Raw genomic sequence first — 20104 nt, 5'->3', positions numbered from 1 at the left:
CAGGTGTTAAGATCTTGTATAATCACAGTACAGTGAACTAAATCAGGAAATTGACACTGATACAATATTATTTATATTCTGAAGATCTTATTCAAGTTTTTTCAATTGGTCCATAAATGTATTTTTCCTGGTTCAAGGTCTCATCTAGGATCACACATTACATTCAGTTGTCACGTGTCCCTTAGTCTCCTCTGACCTAGGATAATTTCATGACCATGACACTTTCGAAGAGTATTGACTAGTTAATTTGTAAAATGTCCCTCATTTTGGGTTTTCCTTATATTTCTTCGTAAGTTCAGGCTATGCATTTTTGGTGGGAATTACAGAGAAGTGATACTATGCCTATCTCAGTGCATGATATGAGGGGACTCACGATGGCCATGTGTATCTCCTGCGAAGATTGTATGATTTTGAAGATTGTGAACTGAAAACATGGTAGCCTAAAATGATGGGAAGGGGAAGAACTCTCATTGTTTGCTTGGAATCCTGGAATTTAAACTAAACACTTTGTTGTTGTGATCTCTTGAACTCGTTCATTATATTTTAATCAGAACCAAGCAGCATTGGCTGGGTCACTGGAACAGGCTGTTCCTCCAAACAAGTAGTTTATAAACATTTATAGAACTTCAAGATTGTTTTCTGTTTGAGCTATATGGGAAATATTTAGGTATAATGTAAGACACAACAGAAATACGAAGAAAAAAGCAGTCATATGAGGTAATAATAATTAGATAAAACTTGTTTTCTAATTGCTAAAGACTTTGGGTGCTAATTATTGCTTAAGACACATAAATTCTGTGGCTGAATAGTTTTCTACATTTTGTATATTTAGAAAACATCTGTGAAGCTATCAATAAACTCCAAGAAAATTGCATTGCTACAGAAGAACTTCAGTCAGGGGCGCCTGGGTGGCGCAGTCGGTTGAGCGTCCGACTTCAGCCAGGTCACGATCTCGCGGTCCGTGAGTTCGAGCCCCGCGTCGGGCTCTGGGCTGATGGCTCAGAGCCTGGAGCCTGTTTCCGATTCTGTGTCTCCCTCTCTCTCTGCCCCTCCCCCGTTCATGCTCTGTCTCTCTCTGTCCCAAAAATAAATAAACGTTGAAAAAAAAAATTTAAAAAAAGAAGAACTTCAGTCCATTTTGCCTTCAATGGGAGTTACTTTATCAGACAAAGAGTTCAAGGAGATTGTGGCAAAGACTGCTCAAAATGGTGAGACTGATAATACCAAACTTTTTGAAAAAATTAGATACTTTTATGGGATAGTATTAAATGATGGAGTAAGTTCTCAACTAGGAATGGAACAGAATGGGCCATGCTAAAGAAGATTCTAAAAGAACAGATATAAAAATGGAAAGTGGAAAAAAAATTCCTGGAAAATCTGCCCTAATGGATTGGTTTGGAGGGACTAGTCCTTTTATAGCTCAGAATTGTTATGTAACACTCTATCACTATCCCTAGCTATGCCTTCCCGTATGGGACAGGTACTGGAAAGGCTGACCCAGTTGTGGGGAGGTTCAGGCAATAAGAGCACAAAATCCAAGGGGTACAAAAATCTCTGAGCAAATAGCCTAAGCATCCAAGAAGAAATAACTGGAGATTCCAAAATGGTAAGGAAGTGCTACAACTAGGAATTTAGGGCTAATGATACTTAACCAATCAAGGCAGATGATTAGCATCTAGATGTTAAATAGCATATCCCAGTCACCAGCCTAAGTTCAAGGCAGATTTTAAGTTTCCAGGAAGAGCTTTTGTATTGGAGAAGTTGTTTTATCATTAAGTAAGAACCATCCACAACAGAAGTTCAGCTGAGGAGAGGGCAGAGGCAACATTTTGGGGAAAGACTGACTTGGGAATATATTAGAAATGAATTCTTAGAACCTGAGCAAAATTTCTTAGCTAAGGCAAATGGGAAAGAAGATTAAAAAAAAAAAAAAAATCTAAGGTGTAGGTAGGTGCTACTAAAATTATTGAGCCCTTTCATGTTGCTTATCAGGATTGGTAGGATCACTGTGGAGGGTGTATATCTAAAAATAGGTAGTTAATTGGATCAGCTGATAGTAATGGGGACACTTGGGTCTGTCAGGATTGGTCAGTATTGTCAAGGTGTCTTAATGGATAGCATTTTGACTGGGTTTTCATGATGGTATGAAATAGACTCCTTAAGTTTCTCATGGTCCATCTATATGGTCACCTTTCCTTTTTCCTATATCTATCAAAAATTGAGGACCTAGCTCAGTCCATTGCACTTTATAATAGGTGTTTAAAAATTATTGAGTAATTATCAAAATGAAACGAACTGACCTAATTCAGAGACAGGATATGAAAGGAGAAATAGAATTACGATGAAGTGAAGAAGTAGTTTTTTTTCATAGTTGTATGAAACTATGAATTTACCTTTTATGCAAAAATATAAAGAATGCATGATCTAAAGTCTTTATTTTACAGGAAATGGAATGGTGAAGTTAGATGACTTTATGAGCGCTCTCTCCAAGGAGCAAAGTCTCCCTGAATGTGATGGTAGGTAGGAAATTTATTTTAAAATGATTTGGAGGAAAGAAGTGGTTAGGTTGAAAAGAGGTTCAACTGAACCGAGTTTGCTTTTTGGGTAGGTACTTAATAGTTCTGAAATTCTCAGGCAAGCCATGAAAACTTGATGTATTAGGGTAGTGATAGCTAACTTGCTTCCCTCACAGAATTGTTAGATGGATTTTAAAAACTGTAAAGTACTACACAAATGTAGAGTAAGGTAATGAGGAATTCCAATAGGGGATTAGCCCCATTTTTAGCAATGGATGGGTGATTTGATTTTTAATTTTTTTATAAGGAACTTGTTTGAATGAAATACTGGTTGTGTTTCCCTTGTTTTAGAACATTTCTAAAAAAAATTGTATTAAGCTATAATTTACATACATAAAACTCACTCACGCACTAATTTTCATGAAATGTATAGAGTCATACAATCAACACCACAATCAGTTTGTTAAAAATTTTTGCTTGCAATGATTTTGGGTTTTTATGCAAATAATTAAATATTTTTCAGCAAGATTAACATGAGAAATGAAAGATACTAAGCCTTGGTGTTTTTATTTCCTTTTGTTTATTCATATGCTGAAAAGGAAAGATAAGCTTTTTGTGTCTTCCCAAAGGATTTCTCAGATAGAGAAAAATTAATCCAAAGGAAGAGATTTTTTCTCTCATACTTACATGAAGTCTCATGTTAAAAACTACATTATTGTGGCGCCTAGGTGGCTCAGTCAGTTAAGTGTCCGACTCTTGGTTTCGGCTCCGGTCATGATCTCACAGTTTGTGAGTTCAAGCCCTGTGTTGGACTTCTTGTGGACAACACAGGGCCTGCTTGGGATTCTCTCTTTCTCTCTCCGCCCCTACCCTGTGTGCTCTCTCTCTCTCAAAATAAATAAACTTAAAAAAAAAGCTACATTATAATTTGTCATGAATTGCTTAAGTGGTGTTCTTAAAGACACTATTAGCAAATTTCTTGAGTGCTTTACCTTGTAATCATTCATTCACGAACTCAGTCACCGTTTCATTGCTGTTTTGTGAAGTAGTGTCTTGGTTGTAGCCGACTCCTCCCTCCCATTTCCCCCATTATACTGTTTTTAAAATTTATTTTATTTTAACGTTTTATTTATTTAAATAATCTCTACACCCCACATGGGGCTCAGACTCACAACCCCAAGATCAATTGTCTCATGCTCTTTGGACTGAGCCAGCCAGGTGCCCCTAAAATTTATTTTTAATGGTGGTATCTGACACGTAACATAAAATTTGCCATCTTAACCATTTGTAACTGTACAGTTCAAGAACATTAGGGTTAAGTATATTCACACGGCTGTACAACGAATCTCTAGAACTTTTTCACCTTGCAACACTGAAACTCTATACCCAGTGAACAACAACTACCCATCTGTGCCTCTCCAGCTTCTGACGACCATCATTCTACTTCCTGTTTCTGTGAATTTGCCTACTCCAGATACTTGACTGGAATCATATAGTATTTGTCTTTATGAATGAATGGCTTATTTCACTTATCATAATGCCCTCAGGATTCATCCATGTTGTAGCACGTGTCAGATTTTTCTTTCCTTTTCGTGCTAATATCACATTGCATGTATATGCCACATTCTGTTTGTCCATTCACCCGTTAATAGACACCCTCTTGGCAATTGTGAGTAGTGCTGCTGTGAATGTGGGTATGCAAATACCTCTTTGAGCCCCTGCTTTCAATTCTTTGGGATATATAATCAGAAGTGGACACAATCCAGGTCTGTAACATTTCCTTCACTCCTAAAATTCTCTTGTGCCCATTTACCGTTAATCTCTACCTCCATTCCCAGGCGACCACTGATTTGCTTTCTGTTTCCATAAAGTTGCCTTTTTTTTTTTTTTTTTAACATTCAATATAAATGAAATCATAAAACATGTGGTCTTTTGTGCCTGACTTCACTTTTTTGAGGCTAATTCATGTTGTCGTATGTATCAGTGGTTTGTTCCTTTGTATGGTTAAATAAGTCCATATTACATTTTATAGGTATGTTCCCTTTTGTTGATGGTTCACCAGCTTATGACATTTGCTTATTTGCAGTTTGGGACTGGTATGCATAATGTTGAAATTAACATTTGCATTGCAGTCTTTCTGTGGACATGTTTCCATGTCTTTTGGGTAGATTCCTAGGAGAATAATTGCTAGTGTGTATGGTAAATTTATGTTTTACTTTTAAAGAAATTACCAAACTGTTTTCCAAAGTGGCTCTACCATTTTCATTCTCACCAGCAATGTGTAAGGATTCTGGTTTCTTCCTATCCGCCACATGTAGGTATTATCTTTTTGTTTATAATCATTATAATAATTGTGTAGCGGAATTTCATTATGGTTCTAATTTTGCATTTCCCTAATGACTGATAATGTCAAATTTATTTGCACATGCTTCCCAGCTGTTCATATATCTTTGGTGAAATAGATATTCAAATCTTTGGCCCGCATTTAGAATTCCATTTTGATTCATCTATAGTGTTTCGGAGTATATCTCTCTGTATACCTTTTAAAGTTGTTGCTTCAGGTATATATACATAACTTATCACACTCTATTGGTGTCATCATTTTGCCAGTTCAAGTGAAATACAGAAGCCTTATCTCCATATACATCCCTCCCTCCTTCCTTTATGATATAATTATCTTAAATATTTCCTTACATATATTTAAAACCACATCAGGTGGTATTACTTTTACTTCAACCATCAGACTTGATTAAAAAATTCAAGAGAAGGAAAGCCTACTATATTTACCCATATTTTGACTTACCATTTTCTTTTTTCCTTCTTGATATTCCAGAGTTTTTTTTGTTTTATCCTTTGTTTTCTGTTTAAGAACTTCCTTTATCCATTCTTAGGTCTACTGACAACCAATTCTTTTAGTTTCCTCTCATCTGAGAACATCTTGATTTCCTCTTCCTTCCTCAAGAATAGTTTTTCTGAATATGGGATTTTACGTTGATAGTTCTTTACGTTCAGCACTTGAAAAATATTGTGTCACTTATTTCTGGCTTCCATGGTTTCTGCTGGAAATCCTGTCATTCAAATTGGTTTTCTTTCCCTAAAGTGTTTTTCTTAGGCTGCTTTCAAAATGTTCCCTTGTCTTTAGTTTTCAGAAGTTTAATTATGATGGATCTTGACATGGATTTCTTTGGATTTATCCTGTTTGAGGTCCACTTTTGTCTTGGATCTGTAGGTTAATGTCTCTTGATAAAAATTTGGGAAGTGTGCAGGCATTATTTCTTTGAGTGCCTTTTTAAGTCTCTTTCTCTTCTTCTGGGACTCTGATGGACACAAATGTTAGATCATTTTTATATTCCTACAGGTCTCTGGAACTGTTCGTTTTTTCTTCAGTTTATTTTCTCAGTGTTGTTCATCGGATGATTTCAGTTGCTGTCAATTCATTGATTCTTACCTTTCTCTCCTCCTTTCAGCTGTTGAGTCCATCCACTGAACTTTTAATTTCAGTCATCATATTTTTTAGTCATTAAATTTCCATTTGGACTTTCTGTGTTGGTGTTTGTGCAAGAGAAAAAGCAGGCAGCTGTCCCAGTCCTCACATACTGTCCCTATACAGGAGAAGACCCCCACCCATCGGCCCAGCCTGATAGGCCCTAGGCCTCTACCACCTTTTTCCTTCCCCAGGCTCTAGGACTGACGAGATAAGCTGATGGTTCTTTGGGACGCCCTGAAAAAGTTGACGTGCTGGATAAACTCTTTACCTCTCCAGGAGGAAACTAAGAGCTGGGAATTTTAATCTCATCCTGTGCTGAACAGAGGGGAGGATCACTGCCTTCTACCAGCCCAAGCCATCGCTTTATTCTACCCCAAATACTAGACTGTGCTAGACCCATCAGAGCTCCAAGGCTGGCAAAACAGAAGCCAATCTTCTGGGGAGGCATTTTGGAAAAGCTGAATTTCTGGATATGTGGACCAAACTCTTCTTCCCCTTGGGTGAAGCTGGGAGCTAGAGTCTTTTTTTTTTTTGGATCATATGGTGCTGCATTGGAGGCAGCACTTGTGGGAGGGTGTCCCAAATGTCTGTACCAGCTTCAGTACGTCTTGTTTTGCATTCTCCTGGGATACAAGAGCCTGTCAGTTAGTTTCTAATTTATCACAAAAGGAATTTATTTTTTAATTTCTGCTGAATCAGTGTGTTTGTGGGGAGAAGAAGGGTCCAGGGCGTCCTACTTAACCATCTTACTGACATCACTCACAAGCTGTTTACTTTAAAAAAAAAAAAATTTAATGTTTATTTCTATTTGAGAGAGAGAGACAGAGAACGAGAGTGGGAGAGGGGCAGAGAGAGACGGAGACAGAATCTGAAGGTTTCAGGCTCTGCGCTGTCAGCACAGTGCTCAACACAGAGCTTAAACCCATGAGTCATGAGATCGTGACCTGAGCTGATGTCAGGTGCCCAACCAACTGAGCCACCCAGGTGCCCCATCAGCTATTTACTTTTAAGTGAGAATTTTTTTCTTCTAAAAAGTCCTTTCACAAGATAGTATCATATATCTTGTTCTACATATTTATACATAAAAATTACCTTTTTAAGAATCATTTTAAGAATCATCTAATTCAGACATCATTTTGATCATTTCTTTGTTTAGTAATCCATAATGACGTCCAGTGACTGCCTAAAGTCGATTAACTCCTGATAATGGCTTTAATGCCCTCCACTGCCCAGCTTCCTCGCTTTACCTATCCTGATCTTCTATTAGAGAAAATCTATTTGAGTTTAGTTTGTTCCAAAATTGACACAAAAACACACCCGCATGCATACCTGTCGACCCCCTTAATAATTCTATGTGTTTGTAAGTTATTTTAAGAAAATTTTATTGCGTAGGCACCTGGGTGGCTCAGTTGATTGAGGGTCCACTTTGGCTCAGGTCATGATCTCGCCGTTCCTGAGTTTGAGCCCCATGTCTGGCTCTGTGTTGACAGCCTGGAGCCTGCTTCAGATTCTGTGTCTCCCTCTCTCTCTGCCCCTCCCCGACTCATGCTGTGCCTTTCTCTCTCTCTCAAAAATAAACATTAAAGCTTTCATTGCAGTAAAAATTTGTTTAAATTTAATGGAGGGAATACTGCCCAAATTTGTGAAGCATATATTCCAAAGTATCATAAAAAGACATGTGGGATAGTTATTTCCAAGTGATAATATTTATGTATACAGAAGATAAAAGATTAACCAGGGACTGAGCCATGTATTGCTACAAAACCTTACCCCAATTCATTATTCAGGACTGAAAGTTTTCTACTTATTTCTGTATCTGCTACCGAGAAACAGACTACTAAGAAAGTTTAAATTGTTAGAAAATTAAATGGGGAAATTGTATAATATTTTTGTTCCTATGCACTTAAATTGCAATTAAATTGGCACTTCCTTCGATACAGAGATGATAGCAAAGTAGAATATATTTTTGGCTCTCATTTTGTACTTTGTTGGTTTTCAGTATTAAAGATCTGGTAATTCTTTTCACATATAACATTTCTGAAGTTATTTTCTATGCTTGTTTATTTAGTGTTAGAACTAAAATTCATCTTACTATTGGTGTTTTCTTTTTGACTTATATTTAATACTCATTAGCATACTGCTTTATTTTCAGTGTTGACTGATGTCATTAAAGCCATTGATAAAATTAAAGATGAAAATATTGATTATGAGGATATGAATACTTGTCTTCAGCATTTTGGAGGTTACCTTTCTAAGCCAGAATTTGAGAAGATCGCAGAGTTGACTGAAGCTGACAGTAAGTGAAAACTGGGTTGACACATGTGAAAAGATGGTCACTTTGCGATTTTTTTTCCCTCAGAATAATGACTTTATTTTTTTGATTAGAAAAAAGTCCATTAAAATGAAGTCAATACAGAAAAATGCTCAAAAGTACAACAAAACATACAAAATCCCATGATCCAGAAATATCCAGTATTAACAGTCTTTCCAGACACTTTTTTCCTACAGGCAAAAGTACAAACAAAAAGAAAGTAGAGTTTATGGTTTTGCTTTCTGACAAGGAAGAGGTCAGGACAAAAGTCGTTAAATGGGACAAACGACTCTTTATTATGCCAAAGCCTATAATTCATAAGGAAGGTACTAGTTTTGAGTATCTATACCCTTATAACTTAGCAGCATCTTTTCTAAAGAGAAAGGGTGGTTGTGAGATAGACAAGTGTGTGGGGCTATAGATGAAATAAGAATGGCCATGAAGAGTATGTGAAGAGTACAGGAAGAGTATGTGAACTTTTATTACAATATATTTCTTCTTTTGCGTGTATTAACATTTTTCCATAATGAAAAGCAAAAAAGGAATAGAACAAATGTAAGTTATGTGCCTTACGTGAGAAAATGATAAGACTTTGTTAAAAGACATTATAGAATACCTAAATAAATTGGAATATATCCCATATTAATGGACTCAGAGACCCCCAAGTCTGCCAATTCTCATAATTAGTTTACTTATCTAAAGCAATTCTAATAAAACCCTGACTTTTTGATGAATTAATTCTAATATTGGTATGCATAAACAAAGATCAAGAGTAGCTAAAACACTCTTGAGGAAGAAAAACGTGGATAGGGTGTGTGAGTGGTGTTGGAGGGATCTTGCTACCCTGGATATTAAGACTCATTATAAAGTTACAGTAAGTAAAACAGTGTGAAAATGGCACAGGGATAGAGAAATTGATAGGACAGGATAAGTAACTTCCAAATATATCTACACACATATAAGGAAACATATATAATGAGGTGGCAGATTACTGGGGGGGAGGGGAAGCACCAGTTAATAAATGGTGCTGGAATAATTAATTATTCAAATGTAAAAAATAGAATTGGATCCCTACCTATGTATCATATTCAGTAATGCTTTCCAGATACGAACACTAAAATTCTCGTTAGAGAAAGAAGAAAAATTTTCTGACTTGGAGTTACAAGGAATTATTTTTAAGATACAAAATCACTAACCAGAAAAGATTTATACATTTGACTACATTAAAAATAAGAACTTCTCTTTATTAAAAGGTAATACAAACAGAATGAAAATACAAGCCACAAATGGAGCAAAGATTATTATTAAAAAAAATTTTTTTAATGTTTATTTATTTTTGAGAGAGAGAGAGGTGCAGAGTATGAGTGGGGGAGGAGCAGAGAGAGAGGGAGACAGAATCTGAAGCAGGCTCCAGGCTCCCAGCTGTCAGCACAGAGTCCTAAGCGGGGCTTGAACTCATGAATTGCGAGATCATGACCTGAGCCAAAGTTGGATGCTTAGCCGACTGGGCCACCCAGGCATTCCAGAGTAAAGATTATCTGTAACACTCATAACAGCGAAAGATCATTGTGGAGAATAAATAGGAAACCCCTATAAATTAACAACCCAAGAGAAAAATGGCCAAATTACAAGAACAGCCATTGCCAGATGAAGCAACGTAAGTTGCTAATAATCATATGAAGTCTTTTTATACATCATAGTAATCAGGGAAATGCAGAATTTAGGTCACAATGAAATACCTTTTGATGCTGACCAAATTGGCAAAAATTAAGGTCTGTTAATTTAATTGTTGGTAAATAAGGCAAAAGTGGTAAAAGAACTTTGAAAAACATTATGTAGTATTCTGTAAGGTTTTCATACTTCATGGCTTAGAAAATCCATTTTTTAGTGATACATCCCAGAAAATCTCTGCACTGATGTGCAAGGAGACATGTTAAAAATGCTCATAGCAGCTCTGATCTTAATAGAAGAAGGAAGGAAGGAAGGAAGGAAGGAAGGATGGAAGGAAGGAAGGAAGGAAGGAAGGAAGGAAGGAAAAGGAAGGAAGGAAGGAAGGAAGGAAAAGGAAGGAAGGAAGGAAAGAATGAACAAAAAGAAACAACATGATCGGTGATAGAATGTATAAATAAATTGTGGTATTTACCACTGATGCATGATGAAATACTGATAATGTGTACATTAGTGAAAATGAACTATAGCAATATACTATATGGATGGTTCTTGGAAATATAATATTGAATGAAAAAAGCAAGTCTAGATTGCTATAGTGTGATAATTTTTATAGAGCTGTAAAACAAAATTAAGGAATATTTTGTTTATCCTGTGTAAAATTATATGTAAAAAAGCAAGACCTTGGTTAATTTTAAAAAATTCAGCAATGTTCTCTCTGTAAAGAAGCAGTAGAATAGAATGGGGGAAGCACAGAAGCAGATGCAGTGGTGTTAATAATGTTCTTCAACTGTGAGGGAGAGGAAGGGGGAAAAACGTTACGGAGAGGGAGTGAGGCAAACCATAAGGGACTCTTAAATACTGAGAACAAACTGAGGGTTGATGGGGGTGGGGGAGAGGGGAAAGTGGCTGATGGGCATTGAGGAGGGCACTTGTTGGGATGAGTACTGGGTGTTGTATGGAAACCAATTTGACAATAAACTATATTAAAAAAATAATAAAAATAAAAAGTAATTTTGTCGTTAAAACAATAATGTTCTTCAAATGGGAGGCGGGTTCAGTGGTTCAGCTAAAACATTTGTGTATCAAATAGACATTATCAAAAATAGGGAATCTATTGCTTTAGAAAGTTATATGTTCCTGTTAGTGGATGTAAATCTTCATTAACTCTAACATTCCCCTAGGATTTTTCAAAGTCTCATTTTTTTCAAGTCTTTAAATATTTGGTTAAGAATACAAAGTAATTTGGTGCTCCTTAAAGTAAACTTCTCAAAGATTCTTTATCTTGGAAATAGGCAATAGGCTGTGCCTTATCTTTTATAGATTAGAATTGGAATTTGATGTTTTTAGTGGGATAAACAAAGGAGTAGTGTTATCAAAAGCTCATCCTATTTATATAAAACCTGTATATGCGGCCTTAGAAAATTCTTAGACATCTTTATCCATTCTAATATTGGGATATTATATATAATCAAGGAAAGACATTTTCTAAGTATAGAATGACTATTAAAACGTTTAATAGTTTCAAAAGTATACTGGAATAAAGATAACAATGTGAATGGTAGCCTGAGGTGGGAGAAACCAGAGGTCAAGAAAACTCACTTCTAATCTCTGATCTCGTATTTCCTTTTGTGACCTGGGGAAAAAAAATCATGATATCATGTCTAAGTATTTTTTAAAATGTATAAAACAATACACTAATCCTTTACCGACATATCTTTGAGTTGTTGTCAGGCCAAGACAAGATAATGTAAGTTAAAATTACAAATGTTGTGCGCTTGTAACTAGAAGGATTTTGATTAACTTTCCTGGCATTTTTCAGTTTTACTTTCTCCTTGTGTGTTGAATTGCTTTTTCCTCTTAGAACCGTATATTTTGAGTGGTATTAGCTGATGGCTATAATCATGTTATCTCCCTATAATTTATTTTACATAATTCAATAGTTGTCATAATTAACATTTGAAGATATTGAAGAAAATATTCTTTTCTCCTTAGAAACGAAAAAAGTGAATTTTAAAGGTTTCATTGATACAATGATGACCAATACGGAACGCTTCTCTGAAAAATTATGTAAGAACATCACATTTTGTGCTTTCATTTACTTTTTCAAGTTTATTTATTTATTTTGAGAGACAGAGAAAGAGCAGGGGCAGGGCAGAGAGAGAGAAAGGGAGAGAGAGAGAATCCCAAGAAGACTCCACACTGTCAGTACAGAGCCCAGTGCACAGCTCGATCTCACAAACCATGAGATCGTGACCTGAGCGGAACTCAAGAGTTGGACACACTTACCCGACTGAGCCACCCACCCCAACATATGTTGTGCTTTTAGTGGACCAACTGGTGTGACAAACTTTAGAAGAGTGTAGTAGACTAAAAGAGGCAGTCATCCTGTAGGTCGTCAGCCAAACAGATGCCTGGCTTACTGCTGATGTTTGGTTTCAATCTTCTCTGTTCATGATTTCTAAATCTCGAGCACTTCCACGTGCAAATGAATTGAAAGTTTTTACGAGCTTACTGTTTATCCTCACACTTACTGTAAAGAGCTAGAACCGTGTATATAAAATTCCTTTTTGGAAGATGTAAAATGTCTTCCCAATTTGGGGAAGTGATGCCATCTAGTGACTAGCGCTGGGTACTCACATGCAAAATTTCCTCTTTCATTTGTTTATATATTTTTTTCCATCTTCCAATTTATTCAGTAATATTTACTGAGCCATTGTTATATATGCTTTCTGTTAAGCTGATGAGCTGTTAAGATGAGAAAGACAGTCTTGGCCACTCAGAAGCTCACTGTAAAGAAATATAAGGTCCTATATGTATATTTTAAATGGAGTGAAGTTAGTTTAGAAATTGAAGCTAAAAGTAGCATTTTGTTATTTTGTGCTTAGCTATTGGGTAATAGTGCATTTTAAGTAACAGTTATTTTACCTTACACTAGAAATCAATTTAATTTGCTTTCTATACAAGGTGGAACATAATAGATTAATTGGATGAAGAGATTATTTGCATGGTTAGTCACTTCATTTATCCTAGGAATTTTAGTTTCATGGAAATAAAAAGTTTTTGTTTTTGTTTTTAAACATTTTTATTATTTTTGAGAGACAGAGAGAGAGAGAGCACGAGCCGGGGAGGGGCAGAAAGAGACAGAAACACAGAATCTAAGCAGACTCTAGGCTCCGAGCTGTCAGCACAGAGCCCGACGTGGGGCTCGAACTCACAAACAGCGAGGTCATGACCCAAGCCGAAGTAGGATGCTTAACCAACTGATCCACCCAGGCACTCTGAGTTAAAAAGTTTTATTAGCACAGAGTTGTATAGTATATTATCTTACTCGTATCTAGAGTTAAATTTCCTTTCTTGTTGTTAAATATTGCACATTTATATTCACTGCTTTCCTTTTTTCTTCATCTGGCTGCTCATTTCTTCACCAGACAGCTTATTGGTTCTGTATACCTCATTGGGACCTTCCATCCATTTATCCCTCAACTTCGTCCTTACCCACCAGTCTCCCTGTTTTCACTTTTCTTCCTTATCCACTTGAAAATCTCTGGTCTGTGTACCTCGAATACCCTAAAGTCTTCAGTACCCTAAAGTGCCCTTTGGTTGCACCTGTCTGACAAAACTCCCAACCCTGGCTTCTCCTCGTGGCTGACATCATTTCTAGAGAAAATCATATAGCTCAGCAGATTGAACACTTTGAAATCTTGACCATCAGTGTCTGGTGGCCCTCAGCACTACCTAGGAATTATGTGATTCCCACCCTCTCCCAGTTAGTTTATTCTTTTACTCTCTGAAATAACTAATTAACAATCTCCATTCTCTCAAACTTCCATTCCTACTCCAACCTTAGCCCTTCTCACATTTAGCAGATAACTTAGCCTTTATAAGGAAAATAGAAGCCTGTCACTATTTTGAGGACGTTAAGGTATTTCCCAATATTTTCTCCTAAAAGTTCTTAAGTTTTTCTTTTTCATAGTTAAGTCTTTAATTCACCTGAAATTGATTTTTATGTTTAGAGTGAAATTGGGATCCAATTTAGTTTTTTTCCATAAAGATATTAGCTGGTGACCGTTTTATATTAATTCTTTGAGATTTACGTATTGTATAAATTGATTTGGAACCTGACACTCACACATGATGGCCTTGGGATTTAGGTTATCATTGGAGATTTTATTCCTTCTATCCATACCTCTGGCAGAGAACAGCCTTTCTTCTTGAATTCCTAAAAAGGTGACTAAAGTGTTTTTATTAATAATTTTCAGATGGAAAGATTTTCCGGGGCCCTGTCTTTTTTGGGAAAAGTTTTCAATTAGCAATAATCGCGCCTCGGATAAACCTCATTGGCTATGATACTGCCACTGTGCAAAGCTGGGCCCTGTCTTTTGTTTGTTTGTTTGTTTGTTTTGTATTAAGATTTTTTTTAATGTTTGTTTATTTTTGAGAGAGCAAGGGACAAAGTGCGAGCAGCGGATAGGCAGAGAGAGAGGGAGACACACAATCCGAAAGAGGCTCCAGGTTCTGAGCTGTCAGCACAGAGCCCAATGGGGGACTCGAACTCACAAACTGAGAGATCGTGACCTGAGTTGAAGTCGACGCTTAACTGACTGAGCCACCCAGGCCCTGGTTTTAAGTAGGCATCTCAATTATAATTCTAGACTTGTCTGTACCAAGTAATAACAATAATACTTATTATCTTACTCACATTTATTGAGGGTTTACTGTGTGCCAGTACTGTTTTAAATGTTTTATTTATTAACTCATTTAATTCTCACATCAACTCTATTATTTTTATTTTATGGATGGGAAAACCACGGCACAGAGGTTAAAGAAGTCACATAGCTAGTATGTGGTAGAATTAAGATTAGAACTCGGGTAGAGTGGTGCCTGGTTGGTTCAGTCAGTTGAGTGTCCGACTCTTGATTTTAGCTCAGGTCGTGACCGCAGCGTTGTGAGATGGAGCCCCACATCAGGCTCTGTGCTGGGCATGGATCCTGCTTAAGATTCTATCTTGAGAGGCCCTGTGTCAGCTTGGCAGAGTGGTGCCACCCCAGAACCGGGTGTGTGGAGTGGGATCCTTTAAGATGTTGGGGTTTGAATCCCAGCTGAGCGCCTGGGAGGTGCAGGAGACTGTGGAGCGGGACAAACTGACCAGCTCGTGCCTGTGCTGTGCTGTGAGGGCTGCCTGAACAGGGTGGTTTGGTCTAGGGAGGAGAAACTGCCATGATGCCATTTTCCTCCAATCACCAACATGGTGGGGCTTCAGGGAACAGGACAGCAGGCCCCCAGGGGAGGTTGGACTGCTTACACCAAACCCTGCCTCACCATGCCTGGCAGCTGCATATCTGCTGGAGGGAGAATTGCCACTTACCCAACCAGAGGGTCCCTCCTCCAGACCAGCACAACCGCTGGCTCCAGGGCACCTTCGGACAACGGTCCGGCAGTTTCTCATTTTCTGATTTGATTTTTGGTGATACCTATTTTCTTTTCTTGTCTTTTCTCCTCCTTCTTCTTCCTTCCCTTCTCTATTCTGGTTGTTAAGTTGTGTAAGCAGGCATTTTTAATCTATGCATTTTACACCTCTTCTGTATCTCTTCCTCTAGATTAAGCCGTATAGTTTCTCTGATTCTCTGTCCGCTCAATTTTTTTCCTCTTTCCCTGCCCCTGTCATTTCCCTCTTTCTATGGGATAAGGCTTCTTCCACCCCCTCCCCTTTTTAGTTTTTTCCAGGGTTACTTCAATGAACAAATCGAAGCACGCCTGGTGGAAGGTCCACACCACCAGTGCGAGTAGGGGTATAAAGCAACCAGAGTCACAACAACAGAGAGCATGCGACACACTCCAAAAACACCTCCTGAAGGGTCAGGCCCTGGATAGTATATGACCCCTTTTTAACACAGTAGTACTCACAGGGGCAGGACACATAACAAACTATTAAAACACGTAAAAGACAGAAAACTAGACAAAATGACTAGACAGAAGAATTCTCAAAAATTCTAGGAAGAAATGACAGCCAGAAAAATTGCTCAAAACAGATATAAACAATATATCTAAACAAGAATTTGGAATAATCGTCATAAGACTAGGAGCTGGGCTTGAAAAAAACTATAGAAGACAGCAGAGAATCTATTGCTGCAGAGATCAAGGACACAAGAGATAGTCATGATGAATTAAAAAATGCAGTAAATGAGATGCAAAATAAACTAGATGCAGAGACAGCAAGGATGAAGGAGCAGAGGGAAGAATAAGTGAAATAGAAGATAACATTATGGAAAATGATGAAGCTTAAAAAAGAGAGAGAGAGGAAAATATTAGACCATGAGGGGAGAATTAGAGACCTAAGTGATTCAATGAGATATAATAATATCTGTATCATAGGAGTTCCAGAAGGAGAAGAAAGAGAAAGGGGCAGAAGGTTTATTTCACCAAATTATAGTTGAGAGCTTCCCTAATCTGGGGAAGGAAGCAGACATCCAAGTCCAGGAGGCACAGAGAAATCCCTTCAGAATTAACAGAAACAGGTCAGCCCCAAGGCATATCATAGTGAAATTGGCAAAATACAAAGATAAAGAGAGAATTCTGAAAGCAGCTAGGGACAAATGGGCCTTAACCTACAAGGGCAGACACATAAGGGTAGTAGCAGACCTGTCCACTGAAACTTGGCAGGCCACAAGGGAGTAGCTGGAAATATTCAATGTGCTGAATAGGAAAAATATGCAGCCAGGAATCCTTTATCCATCAAGGCTGTCATTCAGAACGAAAGGAGAGATCAAGGCTTTTCCAGACAAACAAAAACTGAAGGAATTCATGACCACTAAACCAACCCTGCAGGCACTCTGTGAGTGGAATGCTGCAAAGACTACAAAGGCCCAGAGACATTGCCACAATCATGAAACCTACAGATAACACAATGACACTAAATCCATATCTTTCAGTCATAACTCTGAATGTAAATGGGCTAAATGCCTCACTCAAAAGGCATAGGGTATCAAAACGGATAAAAAACCAAGTTCCATCTATATGCTGTCTACAAGAGACTCATTTTAGACCTGAGGACACCTGAAAATTGGAAGTGAGGGGATGGAGAACCATATATCATGCTACTGGAAGTCAAAAGAGAGCTGGAATAGCCATACTTCTATCAGACAAACTAGATTTTAAAGTAAAGACGGTAGCAAATGATAAAGAAGGGCATTATTGTCATAATTAAGGGGTCTATCCATCAAGAAGAGATAACAATCGTAAATGTTTATGCCCCCAACTTGGTAGAACCCAAATTTATAAATTAATCACAAACATAAGCAATCTCACTGATAATAATACGGTAATTGTAGATGACTATTTTTTTTCAATATATGAAATTTATTGTCAACTTGGTTTCCATACAACACCCAGTGCTCATCCCAAAAGGTGCCCTCCTCAGTACCCATCACCCACCCTCCCCTCCCTCCCACCCCCCACCAACCCTCAGTTTGGTCTCAGTTTTTAAGAGTCTCTTAGGCTTTGGCTCTCTCCCACTCTAACCTCTTTTTTTTTTTTTTTTTTTTTTTTTTTCTCCTTCCCCTCCCCCATGGGTTTCTGTTAAGTTTCTTAGGATCCACGTAAGAGTGAAACCATATGGTATCTGTCTTTCTCTGTATGGCTTATTTCACTCAGCATCACACTCTCCAGTTCCATCCACGTTGCTACAAAAGGCCATATTTCATTTTTTCTCATTGTCACGTAGTATTCCATTGTGTATATAAACCACAATTTCTTTATCCATTCATCAGTTGATGGACATTTAGGCTCTTTCCATCATTTGGCTATTGTTGAGAGTGCTGCTATAAACATTGGGGTACAAGTGCCCCTATGCATCAGTACTCCTGTATCCCTTGGGTAAATTCCTAGCAGGTGCTATTGCTGGGTCATAGGGTAGGTCTATTTTTAATTTTTTGAGGAACATCCACACTGTTTTCCAGAGTGGCTGCACCAGTTTGCATTCCCACCAGCAGTGCAAGAGGGTTCCCGTTTCCCCACATCCTCTCCAGCATCTATAGTTTCCTGATTTGTTCATTTTGGCCACTCTGACTGGCGTGAGGTGATATCTGAGTGTGGTTTTGATTTGTATTTCCCTGATGAGGAGTGACGTTGAGCATCTTTGCATGTGCCTGTTGGCCACCCGGATGTCTTCTTTAGAGAAGTGTCTATTCATGTTTTCTGCCCATTTCTTCACTGGGTTATTTGTTTTTCGGGTGTGGAGTTTGGTGACCTCTTTATAGATTTTGGATACTAGCCCTTTGTCCAAATGATATGTCATTTGCAAATATATTTTCCCATTCCGTTGGTTGCCTTTTAGTTTTGTTGGTTGTTTCCTATGCTGTGCAGAAGCTTTTTGTCTTCATAAGGTCCCAGTAGTTCATTTTTGCTTTTAATTCCCTTGCCTTTGGGGATGTGTCGAGTAAGAGATTGCTACGACTGAGGTCAGAGAGGTCTTTTCCTGCTTTCTCCTCTAGGGTTTTGATGGTTTCCTGTCTCCCATTCAGGTCCTTTATCCATTTTGAGTTTATTTTTGTGAATGGTGTGAGAAAGTGGTCTAGTTTCATTCTTCTGCATGTTGCTGTCCAGTTCTCCCAGCACCATTTGTTAAAGAGACTGTCTTTTTTCCATTGGATGTTCTTTCCTGCTTTGTCAAAGATGAGTTGGCCATACGTTTGTGGGTCTAGTTCTGGGGTTTCTATTCTATTCCATTGGTCTATGTGTCTGTTTTTGTGCCAATACCATGCTGTCTTGATGATTATAGCTTTGTAGTAGAGGTTAAAGTCTGGGATTGTGATGCCTCCTGCTTTGGTCTTCTTCTTCAAAATTACTTTGGCTATTCGGGGCCTTTTGTGGTTCCATATGAATTTTAGGATTGCTTGTTCTAGTTTTGAGAAGAATGCTGGTGCAATTTTGATTGGGATTGCATTGAATGTGTAGATAGCTTTGGGTAGTATTGACATTTTGACAATATTTATTCTTCCAATCCATGAGCACGGGATGTTTTTCCATTTCTTTATATCTTCTTCAATTTCCTTCATAAGCTTTCTATAATTTTCAGCTTACAGATCTTTTACATCTTTAGTTAGATTTATCCCTAGGTATTTTATGCTTCTTGGTGCCATTGTGAATGGGATCAGTTTCTTTATTTGTCTTTCTGTTGCTTCATTATTAGTATATAAGAATGCAACTGATTTCTGTACATTGATTTTGTATCCTGCAACTTTGCTGAATTCATGTATCAGTTCTAGCAGACTTTTGGTGGAGTCTATCGGATTTTCCATGTATAATAACATGTCTTCTGCAAAAAGTAAAAGCTTAACTTCATCTTTGCCAATTTTGATGCCTTTGATTTCCTTTTGTTGTCTGATTGCTGATGCTAGAACTTCCAACACTGTGTTAAACAACAGCGGTGAGAGTGGGCATCCCTGTCGTGTTCCTGATCTCAGGGAAAAGGCTCTCAGTTTTTCCCCATTGAGGATGATGTTAGCTGTGGGCTTGTCATAAATAGCTTTGATGATGTTTAAGTATGTTCCTTCTATCCCAACTTTCTCGAGGGTTTTTATTAGGAAAGGATGCTGAATTTTGTCAAATGCCTTTTCTGCATCAATTGACAGGATCATATGGTTGTTATCTTTTCTTTTATTAATGTGATGTATCACATTGATTGATTTGCAAATGTTGAACCAGCCCTGCAGCCAGGAATGAATCCCACTTGATCATGGAGAATAATTCTTTGTAGAAGCTGTTGAATTCAATTTGCTAGTATCTTATTGAGAATTTTTGCATCCATATTCATCAGGGATATTGGCCTATAGTTCTCTTTTATTACTGGGTCTCTGTCTGGTTTAGGAATCAAAGTAATACTGGCTTCATAGAATGAGTCTGGAAGTTTTCCTTCCCTTTCTATTTTTTGGAATAGCTTGAGAAGGATAGGTATTATCTCTGCTTTAAACGTCTGGTAGAACTCCCCTGGGAAGCCATCTGGTCCTGGACTCTTATTTGTTGGGAGATTTTTGATAACTGATTCAATGTCGTCGCTGGTTATGGGTCTGTTCAAGCTTTCTATTTCCTCCTGATTGAGTTTTGGAAGTGTGTGGGTGTTTA

General features: G+C 37.7%; 1 protein-coding gene and 1 pseudogene across 1 annotated transcript in view; one reads left to right on the top strand and one right to left on the bottom strand.

The window, feature by feature from the left end:
• Window positions 1–20104, top strand: part of LOC147571217 (EF-hand calcium-binding domain-containing protein 13-like) — a 78225-nt gene that overhangs the window by 32427 nt on the left and 25694 nt on the right. Inside the window, exons 7-11 of the mRNA XM_086696523.1 lie at window positions 833–900; window positions 1133–1208; window positions 2445–2516; window positions 8156–8299; window positions 11978–12082. Coding sequence (XP_086552649.1) covers window positions 833–900; window positions 1133–1208; window positions 2445–2516; window positions 8156–8299; window positions 11978–12082 — 465 coding nt within the window. The remainder of the gene's footprint in view (window positions 1–832; window positions 901–1132; window positions 1209–2444; window positions 2517–8155; window positions 8300–11977; window positions 12083–20104) is intronic.
• LOC147571218 (U4 spliceosomal RNA) lies at window positions 14226–14352 on the bottom strand (annotated as a pseudogene).

The sequence above is a fragment of the Puma concolor genome, unplaced genomic scaffold (genome assembly GCF_028749965.1).
Source record: "Puma concolor isolate L17-30 unplaced genomic scaffold, mPumCon1.1.hap2 unalloc_scaffold_39, whole genome shotgun sequence".
NCBI lineage: Eukaryota > Metazoa > Chordata > Mammalia > Carnivora > Felidae > Puma > Puma concolor.
This window is presented reverse-complemented; position numbering and strand designations above follow the sequence as displayed.